Source organism: Syngnathus scovelli, chromosome 1 (genome assembly GCF_024217435.2).
Source record: "Syngnathus scovelli strain Florida chromosome 1, RoL_Ssco_1.2, whole genome shotgun sequence".
NCBI lineage: Eukaryota > Metazoa > Chordata > Actinopteri > Syngnathiformes > Syngnathidae > Syngnathus > Syngnathus scovelli.
The window spans coordinates 17,648,321-17,669,794 of NC_090847.1; the positions used below are offsets into that span (position 1 = coordinate 17,648,321).

General features: G+C 40.6%; 1 protein-coding gene across 2 annotated transcripts in view; it reads left to right on the forward strand.

Annotated features, from left to right (window-relative positions):
- The window catches only part of tenm1 (teneurin transmembrane protein 1), a 176,278-nt gene that overhangs the window by 47,245 nt on the left and 107,559 nt on the right, over nucleotides 1-21,474 (forward strand). For both annotated transcript variants that reach the window (XM_049744686.2, XM_049744678.2), the window contains 2 exons: nucleotides 13,928-14,171; nucleotides 20,148-20,386. In XM_049744686.2, the coding sequence (XP_049600643.1) occupies nucleotides 13,928-14,171; nucleotides 20,148-20,386 (483 nt within the window). The remainder of the gene's footprint in view (nucleotides 1-13,927; nucleotides 14,172-20,147; nucleotides 20,387-21,474) is intronic.

Sequence of the window (21,474 nt, forward strand, 5' to 3'; positions counted from 1 at the left end):
GGTCTTCTGACAGACGGATTCATTAAATCATGCCGCAGTGGTAACCTGCCGTGACAGGACGCCATTGCCTCCTCGGAATTCCTCGATCAGAGTCTCTCATGCGCTTAACGAGAAAGTAAACACGCTAAATTGTCTGTTGGAGGAGAAACGAAAAGGCTGTCTCAATTCAACATGTCATGAGTGATGTCCATTGAAGTTTGTTAAACACAAGGTTTAACACTGTGTTCTGTTTTGTCTTTATCAATGCTGCCACTGATCAACATTACACAACACACGTCGATTTTGAATGTAATACAGGAAGAGACCTCCCTGAACAATGGTAATAATTTTGCGAAGAGACATTGGACTCCACGTACATTGATAAATGTTGATGACCTATTTTTAGGTACAAATATTCAGTAGCTGATTGGATTTGTCATAGTCACTGTGAATGTACGTTTTGGCTATAAATGATTTGCCACTTGCATTTATTTTATTTTTTTCTACAAAGTTGCACTGACTTTCCAAAGTGTCTTTCAAGTACCAGTAAAAAAAAGAAATCAACTTTCCCGAAGGTCAATTTGGTGGTTCTAAAAATGTAGCGTCATTATATTGTTAAAAGCTGGGATGTGCTACTACATAGAAGGAAATAGCCCATAACCACAAATCATTGTAAATACTTTGCTTGTCTTCAGTGGTTTCAAATCGAACGTATTGGGGGCATTTCCGGAACCATATTTATTGATATTAATACTTTAGTTGTCATGTTTCTGGGTTTTTCATTAAAACAATAGGAATGAAGCATTTTAAACCTCACAGTAGCAATGTTTTTCTTGTGGAAAGGGTGTGCAATAATAAATGCATCTCATAAAAAAATGGGGCATCTGTTTGTTCTTATGAATCTGGCTGCAGATAGAGACAGAGTTTGCCGGGGAGCTGCTTGCATTGAAAACACACAGTGGATGTTATAGAGGTGTTAAGTTTTTGGAATGAATTGTGCTTGTGCCTCGCATGGCTATTTTAGGATACGTGTTACCTGAGTGTTGTGTCGGTGTGTAAGTGTAGGATTTGTGCTTGTCAGGGTTGTGTTTTAATTAGAGAGACAGGAGTGTGTCCTTGGGCTGGCGCAGAAGGTCAGGAGAAGCTGGTAGTCCTGGGACAAGACTGGCAAGCCTGCTAAACACCCATTACTCAGATGTGTAGTTGCACTTAAAAGTGCACGCACACCTTCACACCCAGGCACACATGCATCCTTGTCTTGGCTCTCTTCCTGTTGGCCACGGTAAGCTTCTCCATGTGTTCCGAGCCCATCCCTCAATACCGAAAGCAAAATTACACCTGGCACTACTACAGGGAGATGAAGAAAGGCAAGGGAGAGCCATTTGAGAATAAGGTTAGGGGGATTGAAAGGAGAAAAGGTTGAGAGGAATCTGACATTTAGTATGTGCCTGGCCAACAGAAAATGCCACTTGAGTATGGCATCTCTCTTTAATTCTGTGCTGCTCTCTCCAGCCTTGCCTTGACCCAAAGATTACGTCCGGCACCTATTTCCATACACCTTGCTGTACTTGCACAACCTTTCGTTGGTCACTTTTGTTCTCATTTCCCTGCATCAGCCTTCCCATTTTCATATGTCTGCCATATGACCTCTGGCTTACATCCAGCCGTCTCTTCCCATGCTTGTATTCATTTCCATATCACAGACCCTCACCTATGCCACATCACACCCAACTTTGGCCCGCTCCCCCTTTGATTATGCTGTCTGAATCGCCCTTAACCTCATACCTGTATTTGCAAAAGTCTCTCCCTCCCTCCATGGCTAATCTCCTCCTCTGCCCTCCCCACACACTGCCAGTGTGACTAGCCTAGGCCCCAGCCGATGATGGAACTCATAAAGCCTCCCAGATGAGGTGATAGCTAATGGCTGTTGAATAATGCATAGCAGCCAGGATTTAGAAAGCCCAGTCTATTAGCCTGACCAAATACTCTGGGCTTTTATTAAAGACCGACACTTACAATTACAAACTACATTAAGGCTGGGGTCTCATCCCCCTCTCCTAAATTCTGCCCCATACTCCTCATCTCTATGGTCATCACTTAGGCTAGATATATATTAGTTTTTGTTATTTTTTAAGGATTTATTGCCAACAGCCAACTGACCGTCTCGAAGGGGTCGCTAATAGTCTTTCTGTATTTTCTTCTTACACGGTTGTGTCAAGGGTTAGTGGCCTTTTAACTCTGTTGTAGCCACAGAAAGGAATGGCTGAGGTGGAGGAGAGTATCACACTTTCCCAGCGGGTGGCTGGTACAAAAATGAAGATAACAACCTTCATGGTTTTAGTTTTTCCCCACTTCTTTTTTCATTTTGGCAGTTGTGTGTCTAAGTATTCAGTCATCTATACAGTAGGGTATATTAAAAAGGGGTATGGTTTTATATATGTATTAAAATGTACAAAGTAGAAAATTATATGTATTACGTTTCTTTGAGAAGTCAACAAAAACATTGGTATGATTTTTTCATATGAATGATTGAGTAGGATGAGTATGTTTGGTTATCAATATTCTTTTAAAGTGATTATGTTGCCATTTTGCATTAACCAACAATACTACGTAACATCTACTTTAGTCTACAACTTAATTTTAGTTGAATTTGCGCATGCACAGTTTGTGGTTAGCTAGTATTCTACTGTAATAGTTATTTGTTTTAAAGCCATCACCAATTAGGTCCACCACCTGAGCAAACTTTAAGTTTATCTTCATAAAACTCAAGAATGTTTAAATTAACACTTCTCAAATCAAAATGACAAAGCAATCTATTATTATAAAAAATGAATGGTCTACGTTCAGTGGAAAACTTGATTCCAGATTTAGGGGAAAACTTTGCTCAACACCGCTCAATAAGTGTTGATGAGTACGCCGACGGGATGGCTTCGTGCAGTGGTAGGGACCAGCGTGACTTAGCAACAGATGTCCTGCTCATCTGGCCGATGCTGACTCATGCCTTGGCCTCACAGCGGCGAACCCTGTGAGAGGTTCGCTCCCTTGTCCCTGCCCCATGGTGACGACGCCCACCATCTGCATCTGTCGACTGAGTGCCCAGGACGCTGCCCACATATTTGCCTGTTATGACGAATCACAACCAGGGTCCATTGCCTCATACCTTTTTCCACGAATCGCCTGCTGAACTGCCTTTATGCCGGTTCTTGGACCCTGTGGAGGCTTTTTTTTGGTGTGTTTTGAAGTTTTCTTCTGGGTATTTAGGGGCAGAGGGGCGCTGTGTGGTGGACCTCTGAGTCTCTGTGTCTGAGTCTATGGTATTTCGGCCTCTCACCAGCAGGCCTGCAGTTCGTTCTTTTTTCCTTTGTTAAAGCGTATTTTCTTTGTTGTTTTGCCCTTGATGACTTGTATCTTGTTGCACTTATTGGTTTCCTTTGAGGCGCCGTTGTGAGTGGCAGCCTTTTCTCTGAGCCTATTAATTTTACCAACCAACCAACCAACCAACCAACCAACCAAATCAACCAACCAAATCAACCAACCAAATCAACCAACCAACCAACCAACCAACCAACCAACCAACCAACCAACCAACCAACCAACCAACCAACCAACCAACCAACCAACCAACCAACCAACCAACCAACCAACCAGCCAGCCAGCCAGCCAGCCAGCCAGCCAGCCAGCCAGCCAGCCAGCCAGCCAGCCAGCCAGCCAGCCAGCCAGCCAGCCAGCCAGCCAGCCAGCCAGCCAGCCAGCCAGCCAGCCAGCCAGCCAGCCAGCCAGCCAGCCAGCCAGCCAGCCAACCAGCCAACCAAACGGCTGGTAAACTGCCTAAACATTATTTTACCTGGCTATGTACGTGCTATGGAAGAGCAGACTCTCTCTCGTTAATAGTTTACGTGCTATGGAAGTGCAGACTCTCTCTCTTTAATAGTTTATTGACCTGTCTTTTAGTTTTGAATTCGCCAGACAAGGTTTCATACAGCAAATCGCTACGTGCACACTTTTGACATGTTTGTAATGTTAAGTCACTGTATGGAACAAAAATTTTATATGTTGAGTTTTATTCCCTTTGATGAGCCAGCAATCACTGGATCAATGAGTTTTCTTGTTTTGCAAGTTTGAAAAGTATTTTTTTAATGGCTTAGCCTTGATATGTTTTTAAGCAAAGAAGATAAATATTAGTAAAGTAGAACCCATTAGATTGCTGGCAGATGGTTTGACGCAGCAAAGTACCAACTTTTAACCTCTCCCTATGATTAAGAATAACCTTAAATCAAGTGTACAGGATGAAACTGGTATAAGCTGTCTCCAAAGTCAGTTAACGATACCATGGCAAGCCAATGATGACAATGACCAATCTAATGCAGCGTTGGTTAAGTTAGGCGAGTTTTGCATGGCGCCTGCACAGACATGATCACTGTCATACCACAAATGGAGTTTTATAATCTCGACTGCATATTATTGAGAAATATAATTAAAATTTTGCCAGTGTTGTCATCCATGAGTGAACTTAGCATGTTAACTCATTAACATCATCTTAGTGTACCTCATACATGGACAATGCAAAATAATAAAAAAATATCTTGTCTATCAGAGGCGCTACCCTGAGTATTTTGGGATATTTTGTTTTGCACTGTTTATATCGTGGATACAGTTCATGAAACTGCCCACTAGGGCTGCTCGATGAAGGATAAAATCATAATGACGATTATTTTGTTCAATACTGAAATCACGATTATTTACACGATAATATTTTTTAAATTGGAACAGCAATTTTTGAACATGTTTGGAACAGCATTTATTGAACATGTTAAAAAATAAACTCTCTTAATCATGCCCTGGATCTCCACTCTCTACACACACGGGGGCGTAGCGGTTGGGTTGCGCATTGCGCGTCTCAGAACGGAAACACCAAATACTTTTTCCTCTATTATATGAATTTTGTGATCGTCTTGAGCCAAAATGGTAATCAGGATTAAAATTCGTTTAATTGAGCAGCCCTACGACCTACCCATTATTATTTATTTTTTTATTATCCTGACTTGGAACCGGAAGGGTACTGGGGCACTTGCCAGGAATAAAAGGCATACAAGGCAGGAGAAAGTTCCACTGGTGGTCCCAAAAACATACTAAATACACATGCATGTGAGTGTCGGACGCTCCAAGAAAACAAATGCTCTTTGTTGCGCCGTATACACCTTTGTCAACACTGCTACATTGCGGTCTGCCCAGTCTTGCTGATGATTATTTGGTCTGACCTCTCACATTCCCTTCTGGCATGCTACTCCCTCAATGGCAAGCACTATATATAGTCATGCGTGAATGTCACCGACCTTTCAAATAATCCTTTTGTTTGAAATCACATACTTTGAAGCTTAATGTCAAATCAAATGTCTTTTAAAGCACAATTCACAACTTTTAATACAGAGTGGTACATTTGAATGTCAATTTGAATCTATTTATTTTACTCTACATTCATGCCATAATTATACAGTACAGTACTATATTTTTGAACGCAACAAGCAGCTTTCTTCTCGGAACTTATCTTAGCCATAAGCTGATTTTTTTTCCCAATAAAAGTATGAAATTCAGGCACAGCACGTGGATCAAATAAGAAAATGAAATATTAACTTCACAGCTTAACTGTGAAAAATAACACTCCTGTCAACCAACCTGGTCGATGTCTTCTCACCAGTGAAATTCTAAAGAAGGAAATACACCTTAAATATACCTAATGTTTCAGTATCTTATTGCGCCATATTTATCAACATGCAGTGTTTTTTTTTATAATCATAATTTTCAAACATATGAATTGATGCTTGTTTGAATGACTAATCTTCCCACCATGTGCATACATACAGGGGAATGGCAAGAGAGGACGAGACAAAAACTATGATATACATACGTATATGTGTGGACAGAGCATGTTTTTGTGTTGAGAGCAGACAGCAGCATATACGTAATTGCGATAATCATAGTACTATCAAACAACATGTACATTCTGAATGCATTTCCGACACAAAAAACAAACCATTAAAGTGAGGGTGTGAGTGTGCCTGTGCGTGAGTATGTAAAAACGTAGGCCTGTATTGAGACAGCAAAGGACTTTGCTAACGGTATTCCTCTGTCTCTCTGGAGACACTCGAGGAGCAGAGGGCAACTACAGTCTGATGCGGGGCATCTGTTCCCACATTTGTTAGGCTTCACCCGCTGTATGTGATTTAAAGATGTTGGGCAGGGTACAGGAAGTGGGACAACGGTGTGCAAAAGTGTGTGTGGGCTTGCGTTGTGATTGGTGTGATAGGTGCGGTTGGTGGAGTGGAACGGCAAGGTGTTATTGCAATAGAGGGCACGTGCGGAGTTGTCATTGGTCTGTGTTAAAGCTGACCCAGGGCGTCGGCTGCATTCACCTCATTGACCGCAAGATGGCTACCAGGCGAGTCTGCAGGTGGTACTCAAGATACGACATCTCTTTCTGTGTACACCCGACTATCTTTTATCATCGCTCCATGTCTGTGTAGGTCTCTATTATATATTTTGTCTGTTTTTGGGCCGTCCTCACGTCTTCCCGCATTCATAAAATCCTGCCTTTAATTCCACAATGTTCTCTAAATTCAATTTGCATACTGTAATCTCAGTGGGCACGTAACATACATAATGTATGCTGTAATAAGCACGAGGTTGGCCTCTGATGCCCGGTTAAGATAGGAAGAGGAATGTGTTCATCAGACTCATTTATAGCAGTGGCTAGTAAAGAGCAGGACCCCATCACAGATGACCTTTTTCTCCTTCAGTGGAGACTCACTGATCCAAGTTTAACATGGTAGCTGGGGGCAAGTGACGGAAATCTGCAGGTGATTTGAGGTAAAATATGGGTGTTGGTCGTCATGTTGAATGTGGTGCTGTTTATTTGATGGGAATTATTGACAAGAAGAGCATCATATGGAGATGGTGTATCTAGTGTGCCAACATTGATACGGAAAGCTTATAGTGCTCTGATTTATGACCACTGTGGAGAATTGAGTGCTTCATAAAGATTTGCCGCCGCCTGAGATTGAGTAATCAGTGAAGTGATCTGACTTTGGTGGATTACATTTCCAACGAACTGTAACGTCAGTTTCAATGGCGTGACTTTGTCAGAGAATGCGCACTGAAGGAGTTATAGTCCAACTCTGGCCCTTTGTCAAGGTCATATGGATTAGAAATGATTGGGTTTCCAATACTCTACTAGCGAGCTCCGCGTGATGAATCATCACTCCATTCCAAATCGACACCAATTAAGAAGGTTTTGTTTATTCTGCTCTGGGACACGCTGTGACTGTTCGCTTGGAACAAACATGCTCACCCCTTTCTCTCTTCACAAGCGACACTTTGGTATTTACAGGGATTAGCACACTGTGCCTCTGTGGTTTTGTGTGTTTCCATCTGCATGCTTCCTTATGCACTGTGGGGCTAGTATTTGTTTCAGGCCCGATGATTTGCCTTGTATCCACACACTCGTACACGTCAGTGTTTGCCCGTGTGCGATGTTGGCATGTGCGTGCCAACAGTCATGTCACTCACTGTTTACTCTGTAGTCCTGCTCTGTTTGTGCCGGTAGCTTCATGTCCAAAAGGCATGCTGTATGAAATGTGTGGTTGTGTAGCACAGTGCCAGACCACTGAATTCATTTGCATTCATTCCACTGCCTGTCTTTCCTCTGAACCCATTCTAATTACCATCTCTCTCGCTCTCTCGGTCTCTCTCTCTTTCTCCATCTCTCTCTTTCCCCATATCGCTCTTTCTCCAACTCTCCCTCTTTCTGTCTCTCTCTTGCGCTCTCTTATTGCTGGTGATGCATCTGTCAGGATTCTCTTCTGTCTTTTTAGCTGGAAGAAATCTCTTCATATTAGTTTGTTTGCTGTCAAGTCCAGCTACTTTCTACAGTTTTAGTGTTGGGAGCCACAAAACATAGTTTGTGCATGTGAGTGAAAGCAATAATCCTTCATACTCTTTGTGTGTTTGTTGTGATTGCTTTGGGGTTGAGGGAGATGGAGCGTGTGTTCATCGGAAAGCAGAGAGAAGGAAGGGAGACCATCGTGAAGTGTAGAAAATATGAACGTTAACTAATCACTACAGTGGTCATTGCGATTCTTCACCTCTTGAGTCGCAATAATTTGCAATTTGAATTTGCATTTTCCTCTTATTCTTGATGCAAATCATTGCAACTGAATCACATGCACCAAAGCTCGGCCATATGTCCCGATATACAAAAAGCATTCATGGCATAATTCATTAGGTACACTTTTACAACGCAAGCGGGATTAAAAAAATGTGTTTTGAGAACATTTACACTGTGCCTGTCTAATGACCATCCAATGATCATCCCAAAAAATCCTACACGTGACACTGCTGGCTTGCTTGGGACGACTCTGACCGGCATGACGTCTATTTGCACCATGACATCAATGTGCGTCGCCATTCTAGTCAGGAGGTTTAAATGCGTGAGTATGTATCTCTGAGGCATGTAAATGGGTTATTGACGAATATTGACTGCATGTAAATGTCGCCATTGCCTTTGAAAAAACAAAGTACTGACAATATTCGAGTTTTAAAAGGGTTATTGACTACATGTAAACTAAGTCACAGAATTTTTCTATACGTGGTTTGTGTACAGCAGTCAGTCATCTAAGTTTCTTATTGATTTAAAATGCTTGTTCATTATTAAATGTTGTCAGGTTCTGTGTTTCAGCAAGCTTTCCGATAATATAAACCTTTTGAAAATAGGACAAAGATTATGAAAGTTATGACGGTTCAGGGCCATCTCTAAAACTATCTTTTTTTTTTTTTTTTTTTTTTTTTTTTTTTTTAACCCTCGCAACTTTGGCTGAGATGCATCATTAGTAAATGAGGACCATCATCTTTAAAGATAACACTTTGTACAGCTCTTTTTTGTTAAATTGTACCTAGTCGTGACATGCTTGCTGCAAGCAAAGCAAATCATTCTGGGTGTATTCACAACACAGGAATTTACATGGCAACATTAATTAATTTTTTTCAATACTTCTAAGTGTGTTTGCTGTCTATTTACTGTAAATATGTAAGTGAATGCATTGTGGAAGTAGAGGCACTTTAAATTATTAAGAAATAGAAAAAAGTTGTTTGGTTCCTTTAAAATTTGGTATGGTAATTACATGTTGTTGATCATTAAAATAGTACATCAATATGAATGTGTTTCCGGAGAAGTAATTTGGAGAATGTGGGCCCCTACAGTGAACCGTCTGAGTGATGCTAAGCTTCTCAATTTAGAACTCTGCTGCGCCACTCTAGAGGCTTCAACGCTTTCTCCAGGGAAAAGCTAGTTTCAGAATCACCTGAAGCCTAAACATGATTGTGGGCTTGTTTTTGAAGATGGGGTTACAAACAAGTAATTACACAAATGCATGCACACGCACGCACGCACGCACGCACGCACGCACGCACGCACGCACGCACGCACGCACGCACACACACACACACACACACACACACAAATGCAGCCATAGAATTTGATATGGAAAAGCCAGATGACGCATGACTGCTAATTATCATGCTCTGTATGAAAATCAATTGGGGGAGAGAGGAAGGAGCTCTGTGCCCTCAGTTTCTTCATTTGAATGTTCTGGTTTTAATTGGACTATATGATTGTGTCACTTTGGTAAATGGAGTTCCTGCCGTATGTGTCTGCAGAAATGAATCAATGGCTGTTTTTATTCTAATTGCTCCCTCTAAGCCACATGTCATCAATACAATTATCAGTGTTTCTGCCAGCACTGTTATTACCAATGTTTTCATCTTCATTGTTGTTATTGTTATCACCGCCAGTGTTGTCGCTAAAGTCATCTTCCGCAATTCCTTTTTCGCCATGATCATTAGCAATATTACTCCCCGTTATCTTGCAAACATTATTATTTTTATCGATATCATTATTGTCTCTGCCAGCTTCATCAGCAACAATGAAATGAGCCATGGTAGAAGTTACAATGTCTGATGAGATAAAGCAGACAAATTATAAAATAATGGGTCAGTGAAAATAAGATGATTTCTCAAGCTGGAAAGGAAGACAAAAGACAGCAACATCAAATTCGAGTAGTTTGACCTTTTTGTGATGCTTATTTTATCCAAGCATAGTAGTGGAATAAACTGTGTGGCTATTTAATGTGAGTTGATTAAGAAGCGAGATAGATTCAAATTGACATTTTTAAACTTTAGAGTTGGAAGGGTGATGCTTTTACTTGGATAGTTTGAACTCCTTTGATACAGAGGAAGGTATCATATTCTCAAGTTCTGGCTCTATGCATTTTGACGAACCTTTCTGTAGTGTGAAACTAACAGCACAATTTTAATGAATGCACATAATTGAGTGCAGATTTAGGTCCACCTACTCTGAAGCACGCCTTATAGGCCCCTATTATGTCCCTTATAAAATCAAAAGCTGATAGTTGCTGGGAAATATCTCATAAGTGACTTTCCGAAGTCCCGCTTCTGGAGGGTAAGTCCCAGAGGAACCTCAGGGCTCAAGATGCTCCACACTGTCACGGATGTCTTCAGAAGCTGTAATGGTCCCTCCTACGGCCTCTATCTGGTACCCACAGAGTTGACTTGATGTTTCTGAACTCCAGGCTAACTGAAGACATTTTTTGTGCTCCCCCTGGCCTACAGTGAGTGACTTAAACGGGTTACAACTGGAGCAGCACAGCTTGTGGTTGGTGTGTCTTTGTCTTGAAGCAACAAATTGCAAGACTGTGTTTGAACACAATGGTTGAGATTGGATGTGATGAGTTAGATTTGTGCATGGGTCTTTGAGTGTGGAGATACAATGGTGCCTCAGCTAAAACTTCTAAACCATCATCTTGTGAAGTGTACCTCCTGTGCCTCCCTACTCACTGAGATTATTCATTGCCTTCATGGCTAGCCTATTACTGTGTATTTCCTCGAAGACGGAGCACATATTTTCCCTTAAATATAATAATACAAATCTGAACCAGGATGGGGAAGCGCCGGTGTTCGCGCGTTCGCTCGCGGCCTTCTTCACACTGGAGACATGTCTTTAATCGTCAAGTAATTGTAAAGAAGCATACAATCAAGTTACACCTCCATGATTAAACTGATGTAGTAATTGACTCACCTGCTACAAAGTGATCGCTTCACAGGCGGTAAGTGCCACTATGAGAAGAATCCCATTTTGACGACTCGTTCTTGGCCCTTTTTAATGGTTCGTGTTTTTCTTGTGAGTCGACTGCTCGTCACTTCTTTTGTCCCAGTTGCTGTCGCACCCCAGTTGTCGACCATTTTCAAAGTGTGGCTTTGTATTCATTCAAAATTATTATTTATTTATTTATTTATTTATTTATTTATTTATTTATTTATTATATATTTATTATTTGGCATAGTGCATTGTCGGATGCATGCTATTTATATTATATTCATATACAGTCTAGTCCAAAATGATTCATACCCCGGGTGTATGAATACTTTCGGGCTTGACTACACAATTGCATTACATCTTCTTTTAAAATAGTAGTGCAGTTTAAAATTGTTCTGTGGCTTTCTTTTAAGTAGGCCCCTTTTGGGAAGTTCATATGGTTGAGAAAAAAATGGAACTTTCATTTTCACCCACAATCTTTTTACCTTTGATGAAACAGTGCCTCTCGATTATAAAACAAATGAATTTCATGTCATTTCAGCAGGTCCAAACAAATAGGCGTCACTAATTTGATTAGGCGAAAACACAAGTTACCCGAGCATGAAAAAGAAGGTCCACATACTACAACTTGGCATAAGGTTATAATTCATCACAAACCTGTTAGGCGTACTAAAAATACGAAATCGTGTGTGGGTGTTAAATGTGCATCACTGCAGATGGCCATGGGCAATACTATGGAGGAGGGCTGTTTAGTGAAACTGTACTGCATGTGTCAGTGAAAGCATGAAATAAACATGTGAAATGAGTAATGGTTTGTCACAACTAATGAAAAGAGTGTTTCATTATATCAGTACGCAAAGAATTGAGGCATAAATGCATCAAAGACAAATCAGCCTTGATGAAAAATAAGTAAGTCATTGAAAGATGACAAAACTCATTGTTTGGTCCAACAGTATGATGACAGAACTCACAAAGAAATTGTAGACACATTAATGTAAAATGCACTAATATGTACAGGCGTAGTAAATGCCATTATAACTGTGTCTATCATTCTTGCTAAAGCCAGACAGGTGGCCTCATAACAATCAGTGTCACATAGAAACATTTTTAGACCATTGACAGTCAGTGGGGTTGTGGTATGTGTTAGTAGTTTTTACCCATGCAGTTAGAAACGGATGGTTTGCTCCATTGTGGTTGTGACGTTCTTGCAGCAGGCGTAATGATTAATCCTAACCGTAAACCACCAAATTCTCAGATGGCCTAAGGTTTGCCAAAGGAAACATCATTAGTACACCTGATGTGGATAAGCAGTATGTTTATAGAGTTTAAACCTTTAAGAGTTATTTGTTTTAGTTGCAACAACTTCCAGAGCCGCATCCTGAGACTTTTTCGTCGGGCTGTAATTTTGATTATGGACCATGATTGGATGATTATTTTGCTTGTTGCATTCATTATGGAGACTTCAAAGGGCTCCTTTTTGCTTTTTTTTTTTTTTTTTTTAAGAAATGTTGTAGTGGTAAAATTGTTACTCTTGCAGTGTATAATTTTCCCTACAATTGTGAATAGTCAAAAGCATATCAAGAATATTTTTTTATTCATCTGTTGTAAAAGATATTCTGTTGCTCTTGAATCGCTCATAAATGTTCAAACCTTTGTTAAAGCTCTAGTATGTGCTCTACAAGTGAAATGTTTGAATTTAGTCTCACTCCACTCCTCCTTCCCTACAACATCTAGCTCCCACTCGAGCTCACTAACACGCTTGCACGTTGGGACGTCGAGTTTAGCTGCTACATTGCTGGCATCATTTATTCAAGACGGAGCATTGCCAAAAGTGAAATGTTACTGGTTTGATGTGGTATTTTTTTTTAACGTCAAAGAAATGAGCGGCAAACAATTGACCCAAAGTGATGATTGATGATAGTTCTCACGTACGTCTGTCAAGATTCCTAAAACTGTTTTCTCGTGGCAATTGCGTAGTATTTGCACAGCACACTAGTACGAAAGGCAGAGCACTCGGATGTCAGCATGTTGGCCATTTTTGAGTCACATTTGTCTGTTCGCTTAAACAATTTCAGCCGGTTTGGGACAAATCTTTCATTAATTTTCAATGTTCTTGCACAGAGTTGGTGTTTGCGGATAAATGTTCAGTGTTTAATTGCTGTGCTCATGGAACCATAAAACAACCATATGGCAGGGGATGTCCCCCTAAACACTGAAAAGAGTCTTGGGGCAGTTGATGTGCTTTCATGAAGAAATACAAACACATATGCAGTTGCTTTCACACATGACACACAAGCAAACGGGTTCTATCTGAAGCATGGAAACACAAACCAAACATTTAGTTATTAAATATCTGTCATTAGTGTGAAAACGAAGTGTGAAAACACGATGAGGCAACAGGAAGGAGGATGTGAAGAAATTTTACCATAAAATGATGGATTGAAAGAGCTCCAGCTAGACCTCGAGGTTAGCAGTGTGAGCGGGTTACAGCTGGCTAGCTCATTTCGCAGAGCTACATATCTCATAATAAACATCATATGGGTAGTTTGGGCTGGCGGGTAAGGATTAAGTCAGAGCTATGCGCTCTTAAAAGACTCAGTGCTGCGGACAGCCCAGTATCTATTTATAGAGAGGCTGGGAATGTATCAAAGCAAGCATGAAAGGAGGCAATGGGAATTTGATTTATATCAGTCAAAACACTTTCAGCTTACCTTGTCACTTGCAATTTTTGAAACTTGTCGCTGATAAAACTTTGTTTGCACCCGCCCTACCTCTTTTCTCCAGAATTACCCAGCAGTCCAGGTGGCCAATTCACATTTCGACCATTACCGCCACCTCCTCCACCGCCCCATGCCTGCACCTGCGCACGCCCGGCACCCTACACCCAAGTCAGTCTTCAGAGGAAGACCATGCCGACGAGATGTCAGGGCAGCCAGGGCGCCCAGGGGGCAGAAAGCAGTGCATGCACGGAGCAGGCACAGCTTCATGACAGCTGGGTGCTGAACAGCAACATTCCCTTAGAGACCAGGTAGGAAAATGCAACAAATTATTATCACTGTTTGATTTTGACCTGAAAAGGAAATGAAAAACACAGCACGCACGTGCTCAGATTGAGGATTTTCTTCCAAAACGCTTTCAGCCCAAATTTGTGGAATAATCTATTGCTATCCCACAAATGATTATCATTACATTAAAGCGTTTAAATAGGAATCGGCAAACCTTCCGAAATTCTGTGGAGAGCAATTAAGGACAAGATTAGAACTTTATTTGGACGTTTTAAATTTGCACAAAAAAGCAGAGCTCCACACAAGCCTCACGGGTAATATTACACGTCTTTGCACACCATCAAAGCCATCGTGAATCTCTCAGGTTTTTCCACTGGATTTTCTCACCGCACCTCTCGAAATCCACCAGGGGACCGTTATGAGTTAAGACGTCACAAAACAAAATCCGCCATCGAGCACAAATCCTCTTTTTGGAAACATATTGAAATTCCACCTTCAGTTGTGGCACCTGAAAACATAATACGCTCAGACACCAGCCACTGGAATTTCATCCCATCAAACGGAATTAAGTATTTCCCAGCTGCATAAGTAATAATTGATCAGAGAATTATTTCACAGATTCTCATTTTTGAGGCTGATTTTGAGAAGAAGCAGAAAGGTGCAAAAGAATATGTTTGCATGTTTAATGAGACCTCAATGTGGCGGCTGAATTCTGTTATTATGGTGATGAGATTGGCAGGCTGCCATGCCAGAAGAAGTGGTTTTAATGACTTATGCATCAGACCATAATTAGATCTTATCTCATCTAAGGGAAAGGATACAGAAAAGAATCATGTGACAATTTAAATTAATCATCAGTCCCATTAATCATCAATATTTTCTTCTGACATGTCACTGTACTGATTTCAAGGAAGTGCACGATAAGGGTCATGGGTTATGATTCGAATGTATAGTATGTAAGTATGTAATTTATATTTTTTGGGGGGTGGTGTTGGATTTGCTGTGGTTAAGATCGACAGCATCACACTGAGGAATTCAGTTTGGAATTGCAATTTTGAATTAGTATGACATTTTGTAATCAATGATGTCCCAATGGCAAATGTAAATGTTAGCCATCAGTGAGCCTATAGATTCAACATTCGTGTTGTGGCTGCAATTCAAAATGGAATTCAATCATATTGGCCCTCGGTGATACAGTGCAGGGAATAGTGACTAGACTTATACTGGCATAGAGAAAAGTTAGTTTTGAGTAAATTTCTTACTACTTTAATGATGCTCCCTTCGGTGACATACACAGGAGTTATCTTTTGCTTTTTCAAGACCATTGGTTAAATCTTGCTATCAAATCATTTTTGCCATTGCAATTTAAAGAAAACAAACCAAAAAAGCAAACGAAAAAGTCATTAAGCACCAAACTTGCCAAGAGAGCGAATGCTGTTTGAATTTTAACGGGTTACCGTATTTTCCGCACCATAAGGCGCTTCGGGTTAAAAGGCGCAGACTCAATTCCAGGCGCTTTTCTTAATCCACACATAGGACGCACCGCATTACAGAGCGCATGCATGCATGCCATGGTGTAAAAAAAAAAAAAAAAAGAATAAAAACGTCACAGAAGCAAGTTCAGGAGTTCAGTTGTCCTTTATTCTACTATTTAGTCAGGTATTGTACTCACATTGTTAAACAATATTAATGTGCAAATTCATTAAAGTCCTCATCTTTTGTATCCAAATTAAACAGTTGGGCAAGTTCGCCATTAAACATGACAAGTTCCCTGTTGTCAATGTCTCTGTCAGGCCGGGAACAAGGCGAAGGACTCGGATGCAGAGTCGTTTCTATCTTGGATTTATTCCAGCAAGCACACAGAGCAAAAGTACAAATCAAATCGCCTCTTGCGAGGGAAAACACGTGGCAAAAAGTACAAACAAAAGGTGTCGCACTGAGGCGAGTCAAAAGGCTAAAAGTACAAATCAAAACGCCTCTTACGAGGGAAAACGCGTAGCAAAAAGTACCAACTAAAGGAGTCGCACTGGGGCGAGACAAAAAGGCGATGGAGACCAAGGCACAAACAAAAGCGTCGCTCGATGGCGAGACAAAAAGGAGGGTTCTTACAGAGAGTTCGGACATCAAGGGATCGCTGGTGGTCGGGACGAGGCAAGACACACTGGCACAAGACAAGGGGAAGACACAGACTAAATACACACAAAAGGGCGGGGACACAGGTGATGACAATTAGTATCGATTACGCAGGTGCACACAATCGGGATCAGGGAAGACAAGACAACCAACACCGAGGAAGGAAACACAAACTGAAACGGAAGGAACGACAAAATAAAACCGGAAGTAAAATTACGACATCGACGAGACAGAAACCCGGAAAAATAAACGCGACCGCATGACAGTCTCGTTGTTTTTCTGCAATGATCTCAGCAGAATTAACGTAACAAAGAACCCCTTCGGCTTCCCAAAAACATGCCTTTCTAAAAAAAAAAAAAAAACCTTTCCATTCACCCCGCTTTCGGTGTTAACATGATTCCCAAATTCTGAACCCCAAATTCCGCGTAAAATCGAGATTTTGGTGTACATTGACAGATACCGCTGCCTTTTGCCTTCCTTCTTATCACCAAAATATGATACGCCCATCTTTTGTACTGTTTTTGCATGGGTCTACCGTGTGCACAGCCCTAGGGGCGTCAGCTTCAGCCTCCCGAAGAGCGAGGACTCTCATTTACTTCCAGACTCTGGGGAAATCTGCTTCCCAATATGAATTTCCAGCTCCCTGAGCATCCCCCGTAGATGTCTGAAATGATCAAACACAGTGAACTGGGAAGATCGGGAAACATTTTAAAAGTAACACACAAAGATTTGAAGTCCACGTGGGTTTACAAACACATCATCAGATGGAGCCTGTTTTTGAGGTAATTCTTTCTTGGAAAAAAAAACAAGAGGGCAGATGTGGATCTCACTTCGCGATCGACCCAGCAGCATTGAAATGTCCACCTGCATCTGTCATCTTTTTATGTATGCTTGTTTTCTGCAGGCTGTGTGGTGCTGTATGTCCCCCAAGTTTATCTCCTTTTAGACTTGAACTAGCATTGACCCGTTGGTTGTGCAGCCTCTGTGTCCCCCATCTGACTCCCACCCTTCAGCTGATGCTGGATGGGTGGATGAGCAGAGGAAGGGAGGCCGACATTGAAGGATGGATGTCATCTGTCTTGTGTTAAACTGCCATGGGGCCACATGAGTTAGACAAACCGAGCATGAGAAACACAAAGACTGAGAAGATAAACAAGAGAACACTAATCCTTCAGAAAAATCTGGTGTAATACCAGATTTTAAAATTTAAATGGATCAAGACTGAGCAACATCACTATAATAGCACCCTCTTAATTTAAATGTATGACAAATTTTAATTCGTCACAGGAAATTTATCAAAAACACCTGATTTTCTTATCCAATTATTTCTCAAGCAATTCTATTTTATTATTATTCTTCCTGTAATTGTATTGACACAACCATTCTTTCATGTCACAACTCCACTGTGAGCAACATTTCCAAGCTTTGTGTCCATATTAATTCCAGAGTGACCTTATATAATTGTATATTACGAAATTCAATGGGACTCTTCTTGCAAAAATTGTCAACATATGGTTGCAAATGAAGGGATAGTGTGGGTTCAATGTGATCATTCTGCTGTCTGGCTTGACATTAATGACCAGTCCTCTGCGGGCCCTTTGGAGACCCACTAGCAGCCTGTGACCTCACACCTTCTACTGCTCAAAGAGAACAAAGCCAGGCAAAGCTGTGCATTGCACAACGTCAATCCGAATTAATGTCAATAGAGCACGGGTAACCGGGGGCAATGGGCGAAGATATTGTCTAGCAAAAGAAGATGCACTCATGGATGGATGGATGGATGGATACTTTATTTATTCCCAGGGGGAAATTCAGTTGCCAGTAGTATCCACACCCAAGTTTGGGCACACGAGAGGGGTCAAAGAACAGATATGCAGTATTTACGGGCCCGGGGAGAACATGCAAACTCCACACAGGGAGGGCCGGAGGTGGAATAGAATCCGCACCCTCCTAACTGTGATTGCGGACGTGCTACCCAGTGCTCCACCGAGCCGCCCCTTCAAATAATAATAATAATAATAATAATAATAATAGTAGTAGTAGTAGTAGTAGTATCAGTAGCAACATATAATAATAAAGCTTTTGGTTCAGAATTTGAATGCAGGGAATCGTAAACTATTTCATACTGAGGCTACTCATGTTCTTCTGGTGGAACTGAATATACAATATGACCGGAATCCCAATCCTGGGAGACTACATTCATTGCTTTACATTAGTTTTTCAAATGAAATTTTGCTGCAATATTAATGCTAATTTAAGAGATGTCTTTGATTAAAAGAGCACATACACACAAAGATGTGCATTATAAATGATTCAAAGATCTCATAATGAGGCCTGATGCACAGTAAGACATGCATGTCTCTTCACTTGGACGTGTGCCTTTTAAATGAATTTCAGTCAAATCTTCTCCAGACTGAGAAAAGAGCCAAGGCTGATATGCATATTTAAACTGTGATAGAGATACTTGCTACCTGAGAAAATGATGCATTTGCATTAGTTTCATGTTACAATCTCATTGGTCTCAGAAGTGGCATAAAATTTAAGGGACATAGATTGTGCAAACCAACAGCAACTCAGAAATAATGTTGCAATGCTAAAACAGCTTTTTAACATGCAATGTAGCAAACCTTGGTAATGTTTTTTGTCTACATTGCTGTAGAGCAACATAAATGTTTTTTATTTGTTAGTAATCGTGGTGATATGAATTCTACATACTGCACTGTATTTACTGATTTTTGAGAAACAATTTTAGTAAAATGTACATCTTCATTCAGCTATCTTAATTAGCTGCCTAGGAAGATTTGATTAAAAAAAGATGTCAGGGACAGTTGCTATTTAAGCAGTTAAGAACTTTACACAACAACTTCATCTGTATCCAAGATGAAAACAACGACCAGAGGTCAATTAAGGATTTAAAGAATAGTAGTAGTTGAAGAGTCAATGAAAGAGTACTGCTTTATATTTTGTGTGGACACATAACGCTTGCCAGAGGTGTTACTAGTATGTAATCTTTGGGTGGTATTTGGTTGGGCAACAGCAAAAATGTTGCTTTTCCTAAATAGAGTATGTAAACAGGTCGTGATTTAATTTTGAGAACAGGGGTGGGAGAGAATACAATTACAGCATCCAATTTCAGTAGGGGAGTCGGGGTCGTTACTACATGGCTGTTTTTATAAATGAGCCACTGAGCTATGCTGAAAGATTTACCCCACCTAGCTAAATAAAACTAATCGTATTAGCCTTCGGTAAAATCATTTTATACCTGACAAGCCTACTCCAGTGACCAGCAACAAATCTGCTACAGGTAGCCTGAAGCTGGCTAATTACCGTTAAATCACCAAGTGAGCTGGTAACTTAAAAGAAACACGCAGCCTTGAAAATGTAAAAACACAGCGGTGAAACTTTACAAGGCAACTTGTAAGAACCAGCCAAAAGATAGATATTAAGGTATTAACGAATCTAGCTTCAAGCTTTAGATGTTCACTTGACCTCATCTGTACCGCGTTATGTAAGTCTCATGGTTTGCTGATGTAAAGGAGCAGCACTAAGAACGTCCACACCTTCATAACAGCCAATTAGTTAGCGGTGCATTTTTTGATGCCCAATGACAGAAAGCTATGAACGCTCCAAAAAAAAAAAAACAAGAAATAACAGATTTTTTGAGAATTTTTATTGGATGAGCAGATGATTCTTCTGGGTGGGCACGTCTTATCTCTGAGTGGGCAATGTCCACCCCAGCCTACCCGTAGACACCCGACCGACACTTGCCATGGAACATGTCATCTAAGCAAAGCGGTTTCATCTACAGTGAGTGTATTTTTAAATTCAACCATTTGAAATAAATGAGTTTTATTTCTCCATTTTAGACACTTCCTGTTCAAGCAAGGCTCAGGCTCATCAGCCCTGCTTTCAGGTGCAGGGCAGGGTTACCCCTTGACCTCTGGAACAGTGTACTCACCTCCGCCCAGGCCCCTGCCCCGCAGCAGTGTGACCAGACCACTGTTTACTTTCAACAAGCCTCATCGCTGCTGCAACTGGAAGTGCACAGCATTGTCTGCATCACTACTTACACTTACCTTGGCTCTGCTGCTTACATACGTCATTGGTGAGTTACTTTTCTGCATGACATTCCTATATAAGTGCATTTTTTTTACATTATCTCTATCAAAATATGCTCTGCCTCTGTTAAAAGCTTGCATTGAAATTCTGAGCAGGAATAGTATTTGGACCAATAATTGTTTTTATTTTGAGCTCACTCTTGAATCAGATGACCTTATTTTTTTAACGTATTTGATAAAAAAAACAAAAAAAAAAACTGTTAAAAGGACCTTCTGATGATTGATGATGAGGATGAGAATGAGAATGATGATTAATGATTGATGGAGGATGATGGATGGTAATAGTGGTTTTGGTGGGGGTTGTGAACAAAATTATTATTGCAGAAACAATTCAAGACCATAATTACAGTGCATGTATTATTGAATAAGGTTTTTACTGTCTGTAAGGATGAGAGGAAATGGGTTCTCTTGTTGTTGTTGTTGTTGTTGTTGTGTGTTTTATTTTATTTCTGCCAATAATTTCAAAGCAAATTACCAAAGAAGCAGTTTCAATGCAAAATAGATTTGAAATATAATCGATTTAAACTACTAAAAGGCAAATATACAACCAGAATGGTGTAGTAATAAGCTGTGCAAAATAGATTTAACCACAGAAATTAATGTATTCCAAATCTGTGGGAAATTCTGAATTGCATATGAGTCACTGGACCGAAACACACAAAACTGGCAATTATTCTATGATGAATAGACACGCAAATTCAGTAAAATGTGACTCTCCTCTCTCCATCTCTCTCTCCCTTTCTCTATTTTTCTCTGTTTTTTTCTTTTTTCTCTCTTTTTCCCTTCCCCTCTCTCTCTCCGTGTCGCTGATTCTCATCGATCCCATTATAGCCTTTTACCCTATGCTTTCAAGATTTTTTAAATATTCCATTTTCAATCAAACACACCTGGTGGTGTCCCCCACTGGAGCTGTCATTTTACGATGCTGGAGGCAGTTGTGTGACCCGAGGAGCTAAGATGTCTGGTGGTTTATGCTTCTGGCAGGGTCACCCATTGTGAACAGATCCTATTTAAGGGGATGGCTCAAAAGATTCCTATGATGAGGAAAAAATATTGAAATATGTTTTTTGCCTGG